General features: G+C 39.8%; 1 protein-coding gene across 1 annotated transcript in view; it reads right to left on the bottom strand.

Moving 5' to 3' along the window:
- LOC126248654 (aminoacylase-1A-like) overlaps positions 1-3,869 on the bottom strand; it is a 129,716-nt gene extending 125,847 nt beyond the window's left edge. The window contains exon 1 of the mRNA XM_049949841.1: positions 3,726-3,869. Within this exon, the coding sequence (XP_049805798.1) occupies positions 3,726-3,816 (91 nt within the window). The 5' untranslated portion in view covers positions 3,817-3,869. The remainder of the gene's footprint in view (positions 1-3,725) is intronic.
- Between the last annotated feature and the right edge of the window lie 3,461 nt (positions 3,870-7,330).

Consider the following 7,330-nt stretch of genomic DNA (forward strand, 5'->3'; position numbering starts at 1 on the left):
AGTTTTGAACTTGGGCTGTGCACTTTTACAACTACCTGAACGTAGAACTGTCTGTGGACTCCGTGTGCTGTGTCGTTTTGCCACCTGAGAGCGATTCAAGGTTGTTGACATTCGCATAAAGAGCACTAGTAACACTGCTTTGTTTTCAGGACAGTTTGCGGTGTTGACTTGTTTGATGCTGTCTTTTCTTTCTGCCTACCTCGTTTTAATCTTTTAATGTCTAAGAACATTCTGGAACGCTGTTCTGCGCATTCTGATTCTTATCCGCCATCCTAACCATCCTCAATCTCTATGGCCCCTTTCAGGGTCATTATAACTGTTCCCGAATGCCGAAGTAAATTTTTCACTGACCTGTTGCCTGGAAGGAGGCAACAGACTTCTTACCACACTTTTTGTTTCTAAGACCTTTTCATTTCGTACTATTCCCTGCCCGATTAATTTTTAATGTTGTTCTATAGCCCCACATATCAAATACTAGCAGTTTTCCGACAGTTCATGTTTTATTTCTATATAATGCTGTGCTCAAAACGTATACACTCAAACTTCTTCCTCAATTCTTGTCAATGTTTTGTCCTGTTAGGCATCTTCTTTGAGGATAGTTAGCGGCTCCTTTGGCAACCTACTTCTTATACCTTCCTTACTTTTGTCAACCAGTCTAATGTTGCTTACAATGCTGAGCACTTCCTCCCCCCCCCCCCCCCCCCACTTCTAGCGCTATGGTATATCTCATTCAACAAAACCCTCCTTACTTTCGTTTATAATACCGGTGCCGTCTCCGAACCTTGTGAGCAATAAGTAGAGCAATGGTCGGGGCTTTGTGCTTTCTTTGCATCTCAGAAATTTCCGCTTCAGAATAAAAAGGCCCTAATTAGATCTGGGTACATGAAGATCCTGTGAAATTTTATAGAATACTGTGTTTCGTGTGCCCTTCAATACTGCTAAGTTTGAACCCAGCTCTTATCTTTTTGTTGTAAAAAAATGAAAAAGTTTATGATGGTGACGAAAGACACCTGCATATACCCATCTTCAGAGATTCATAGTCTACGGTCACGTAAAGCGTGTTCTGTGGAGGAAACAAGCTTGGCAACAAGCGAATTGCGAAGATTAATATGAAAATACATTTTATAGCATTATTCACTTTATGGAAGATTGAGATACTTACGTGACGAAGAAGCAGTCATAGTAACATTGACACACGTCAGAGTGGCTTTGTGTCAAGAAACTTCACTCGGAAGTGAGCCTCTTTCTACACTTCTATTGCCAGCTAATAACTTTTTTCTAGAACCAAATTTAAGCCTGAAAGAGCTATTACAGCTTAAATCCATACCGTCTAATTCTTTTTGGTTTCTACATTACCTAATGCGAAATTGTGCCATAGGTCTGGATTTATGTAAGCTCCCTTGAAGTGGCAGGAATGGCAAGAATATACTGTCTCTAGTAGGATCCTGTCAAGAAAACACTGACGTGAGAACACACTTTGAATCGACGACTTTCCAGATCTCTCCTGGTGAAGATGGTGGAGGTGACAGGATAGGAGACAGATCAACGTCAATAATTATGAGATAGTGACCTACCGCTCATTTGAACAACCATGAGAGATGGAACTGCTGTTGTGGTAGTAGCAGCAGCAAATTTTCGCATGATGTTATTTAGGAGATACACCGCACAACTGCGATCTCTTCGGTTAGTAAACAAAGCAGTCGCTGTTTAGCTGTCCCCTTGTTCCGGCTCTACACGGAGAAGTGTGGTAAAAAACGATTAAATGAGAAGGTAGAATAACCAGATGAACAGCTTTTATAGTTTTATATTGTACCTGTATTACGTATTGACCTCCGCAGAAATCACAATAACTATTTTTCTTTGTTACGTGACATACGGTGCACTTATGGGTTTTTGCGACTAAACGCGCTCATCACTCTACATGATTCGCTTCATAGACCACCGAGCTTTCCATACTGCTCTCGTAAAATGTGACTAACTAAAAACCAAAGCATTTATTTAAAACAACTACCATCTACAACTACATACATATTCTGCAATGCACACAGAGTGAGGGAAAAACTACTATCTGTATGCCTCTGCACGAGCCCCGATTTCTTTGTATTCGTGGTTCTTACGCGAAATGTATGTTGGAGACAACAGAATATTTCTGCAGTCAGCTTCAAATGACAGTTCCCTATACTTTCTCAAAAGTTTTCCCCAAAAATCACGTCGCGTTCCCTCCTGGTAATAGGCTGAAATACTTTAAACGAGCTAGTTTTATTGGTACAGTCTCATTAGCAGGAGATCCATAAAGAAATACAATAATTTCACCGCCTATGTCCTGCGAAAACTTTCATGATTAGTGAGAACTAAAGTGTACTTGCTTGTATAGGATATTGTCCTACACTCCCCGATCGCGTCAAGTAACTTGCCGGCATTGACTCAAGAACTACTGTTGAATCGAAAGTTGTTTTACTGTGAAATTATACGGTTGAGAATAACAGCTTATGAATGCTTGAGAACATGACAGGACACTTACTTTTTCAAAAATAGTTCAAATGGCTCTGGGCACTATGGGACTTAACATCTGAGGTCATCGGCCCCCTATAACTTAGAACTACTTAAACCTAACTAACCTAAGGACATCACACACATCCATGCCCGACGCAGGATTCGAACCTGCGACCGTAGCGGTCGCGCGGTTCCAGACTGAAGCGCCTAGAACCGCTCGACCACAGCGGCCGGCTTATTTTTTCACAAAAACGAGTAACATTTCATGTATATTTCAGTAACTACAGGTCGGATTAAAAACTTTGTGACTTCTGTGTTTAATACTTAGCTATTGGTTTGTTGCTAAAGGGTAGGCCGTGGAAAGCTTATTAATATCTTGATGGTGTTGAGACAGCAACCATGACAAAATCGCATTATATCTGTCACTACCGGTACCGGCTTAAAGTTTCTCGTCAAAGTTTAAATAGGTCACGTCAAGGTCTGTACTATCTATATTTGCACCACTATTGGAATTTACATGGTGCTGCATGCCCAGTGTACTGAATCAGATTTTATCACGATGGTTTTCGGGGAATGTAGGGTTGGGGAACAGAGGAAGGTACAAAGTCGCTACCACTGCTATAAACATGTACAGACATCACAGTCAGCGTAGGTAGCAAGAGCATGTAATACAGCGACGAAACCTGGAGGAAAAATTAATTTTGTCCACTAGTGTGGAAACAAATCCTGTGATATATTAAGATTTCATGCATAACAGCACACAGCGCGGTGGCCCTCTGTCCTTTCGCACAATACTAGCACACACAAACGCTGCATGATCCATGTTGACTTTGCTTGGACGTCAAATCTTAACAAGGACTTTACGAGCCGTGTGGTGTAGCAGGGGCGAGAATTAATAGATCCGGTGCCACTGATCGGTTGTATGACTCCCGAAGGTCAGAACAATCACAACTTCCTTTACTGTTTTAAGTTCCCCCGTACCCACTTGCAAGGCTGCCAACCTCGGCGCACTCCTGGTCCAGATCTCTAAACCCTCTGCGCACATTCGTCAAGCAGAAAACTCTCCTAATGTTATATCAGAATCCAATGAATGTCCAGAATTCGAACAGAATCTGTAGGACTTCATCTATGTTTCATTAAGATTAGTAATAATTTATTACTTTATCGTAATCATGGTATTTCGCATTATTAGACATCTATTTTTACGACACGATACTAGTATATTTTCTTACCGTAATTTATATTTGGTTGCACTGATGGTATCCTCAAATACGTCCTAAAATTAGTAACTGCTTCATCTTCAGCTTTAGCAGAGGTCGCCATGACTTGTGCCCTTCACGTCTGCTCTGTGTGACCCCCACGTTGGTAACTGGCTCTGTCAGTTGCTGCAGCAGAGATATTGTCAGAGAGTTTCAACAGTTGACTTACGCAACAGTATTTACCGACTGTTGTAATCTTTGCCAGTGAGGACTAGATTTGATTTATTTCACAGTAACAGATAACGTGTGGCCTGTTTAGTTGTACAAATGGAGTTATGTAATGGAAAGAGCTATATATATACACCACGACACGAATTTTACAGAATTTCAAGATTTAGCTTTAGTCCTGGTTTTTGCAATAACGATAATAATATGTGAAGTAAGTTATCCGCTGCATTAAGAAACATGAAAGTTAAATATAATATCTTAACACCAACAACATTTAAGTTTCCAACGTATATGGAAAAAGATATGAAGAAGGCGCAGCTGTCGCTCAAGTTACTTTGGCGACAAATTCGCGTTGATTGCTAGGTGTGATATAGTGTGAGAAGTGTAAAGGAGCATTATGTAAATCGAAAATTAAGCGTAGTGAATAACCAGTATTTTACTTTCGTAATGTGAGCTCGAAGTTGCAATATACGAACGCTTGATTAAATAGTTTGTAAGAATATTTACGAAATAACTAGAAATTACACTGAGAAGAAAACAATACATCAGAGGTTGACGACGCACAATTAGAAGTCAAAAGGCTTAGGCCTGCTGCCAGCACTGACAATGCGTATATGATTTCGTATTAAGGTCTGATTTTATTACCGGATGGTGGGGGATTCGTGAGTGTCAATAGCTGCAGTATAGCTGCTCGTAACCAGACAGGTTTATTTAAAACAAGGTGCTAAAAATAACATTAAAAGAAGAAGAAAAATTCAAATGTTAAAAACAGTTGATTCGGCTGTGGTGGTGGCTATGGTAACTATAGTGTTAACGAGCTCCCGAGTGTTGTATCAATCACAGAACCAAAGTCTTTTGTAAGTGCTGTGTTACTTTTAAACGACGATAAGAAACATTCTCAACCGAACAGCTGACATGGTGCAGCGGACAGCGCATAGCTGTCAATCTGGAAGCGGTCGCCCTCTCGTGACAGCTGCGAGCGTTTAGTTTCTTCGCAGCCGCCAGATGGTGTACGCTGCTCGATTGCAACGCTCTGAATTCTTTCCTCTGCCCCAACAGTTGCTGTGCAACTGGGTTTGAGGCTTTCATGGCACGCTACCGCGACACGATGGTCTCATAGGTTAAAAATCATGATAGAAATGGAATGGTCGGATGGATAAATACTGGACGATGCTAAAATTTCATCGCTGGACGATGTCAGCCGTTCGGCTGAGAATTTTTGTTATTGTTATTTAAATGTAACACAGCACTTACAAAAGACTTAGTTCTGTGGTTACTACAACAATCAGGAACTCATTAACGCAATAGTTACCATAGCCACCACTACAAGAAAATCAACTATTTTCAATGACATACTTTAACTCTTTAAAGAGTTTTATGCTAGTGGGAAAAAAGCCAATATTCCTGTTCGTAGGTTGCAGATGTGAAATTACCCAAGCACATGAATTTTCAACTTTTAATTTCCACCTCACTACCGCGAAAGACGGTAAGTATCCGCGGTTAGTTAATTGAAAACTATACAAAACAGTTTAACTTCTCAGAGCACTTCGCAGTTATTATTCATTACGAATTCGTTTGATCGGAGTACGTCTTTGACTGTCTTAATACCAGTGATGAATACCGTACATTTGGAACAAGCTACGTCTGCACCTAGCAGTGCATCATTTATCAGGGCTTCTTCCCTTTCTATTCGCAAACGGAGCGCGGAAAAACTGATTTCTTTTCGCCTGTGAACGCGTTTCAATTAGTCTTGGGGGGGGGGGGGGAGTCTTTTACGTTATGCCGTTTCTTTACACTTCGTAAACAGGCTTTCACGGGATGGTTGGCATCCACTTCAAGCATATGCCAGTTCAGGTTTTCTTAGCATCGCCGTGACGTTCGCACCTCAGTGAAACGAACTTGCATCTACAGTATATCTACATGACTTCTCTACAGTTCACAATGAAGTACATGGGAGAGGGTTCATCGAACCACCTTAAAGCCATTCCTCTACTGTACCATTCTCGAACAGCGCGTGGCAAAAACGAACGCTTAAATCTTTCCTCGCGAGTTCTGATTTGTATCTATTGCTATACTAGTATATGAACGTTATCCGATGTTTAACGTTGTTACCAAGAATGTCGAAAAGTTCTTGACCGATTTACTACAAATGTTTACACGATACTCCAATAAACGTTCGAACGGACATATGCTACAAATTTTTTAATATATATGGCATATAAATATATGAATAATAACACATAAAGAGGAAACAATGTTAGCAAAAATTTCGAAAATTTCTTGACCGATTTACTTCAGATTTTTACCCGATGTTCTAATAAACAGATGGACGGATGGGAACAGTTATTAGCAAAAATCTCGGAAAGTTCTTCTCTGACTTACTTCAAATGTTTTATGATACTCTAAAAAAGATACAGACGGACGTAGGGTACAATTTTTTTAAACAACGATGTACAAGTTTTCTCTTAAAACTGACTTCGAGAAACAAAATGCTGTGTTATGCAGTGCTGCGAAGCTGTGTACTTTCGTTTTCTTTCTCGCAGCGAGTTTTAGGTACGGTAGCAGGGTATCTAAACCATTGGACAAATTGTTTCTCCAGTATATATTCTTTTTCCTTATATGTATATATAATTTGAAACAAAAATTATATGCACAGCTATGTTCTGATTTGTTGTTTCTCTCATAGTCGATTTTAACAGAAAACAGGAAATTTGTGTTTATGGCTTATCGGTTTATGATTAAGGAAAGGCAAACCTACGTTTCTAGCATTTGTAGACTTAGAGAACGCTTTTGACAATGTTGATTAGAATACTCTCTTTCAAATTCTGAAGGTGCAGGGGTAAAATACAGGAAGAGAAAGGCTATTTACAATTTGAATAGAAACCAGACGGCAGTTATAAGAGTCGAGGGGCATGAAAGGGAAGCAGTGGTTGAGAAGGGAGTGAGACAGGGTTGTAGCCTATCTCCGATGTTATTCAATCTGTATATTGAGGAAGCAGTAAAGAAAACAAAAGAAAAATTTGGAGTAGGAGTTAAAATCCACAGAGAAGAAATAAAAACTTAAAGGTTTGCCGTTGACATTGTCATTGTGTCAGAGACAGCAAAGGACCTGAAAGAGCAGTTGAATGGAATGGACAGTGTCTTGAAAGGAGGATATGACATGAACATCAAAAAAGCAAAACGAGGATAATGGAATGTAGTCGAATTAAATCAGGTGATGCTGAGAGAATTACATTAGGAAATGAGACACTTAATGTAGTAGATGAGTTTTGCTATTTGAGGAACAAAATAAATGATGATGGTCCAAAGTAAAGAGGATATAAAATGTAGACTGGCTATGGCAAGGAAAGCGTTTCTGAAGAAGAGAAATTTGTTAACATCGAGTATAGATTTAAGGGCCAGGAAGTCTT

This window comes from Schistocerca nitens, chromosome 3, assembly GCF_023898315.1.
Source record: "Schistocerca nitens isolate TAMUIC-IGC-003100 chromosome 3, iqSchNite1.1, whole genome shotgun sequence".
NCBI lineage: Eukaryota > Metazoa > Arthropoda > Insecta > Orthoptera > Acrididae > Schistocerca > Schistocerca nitens.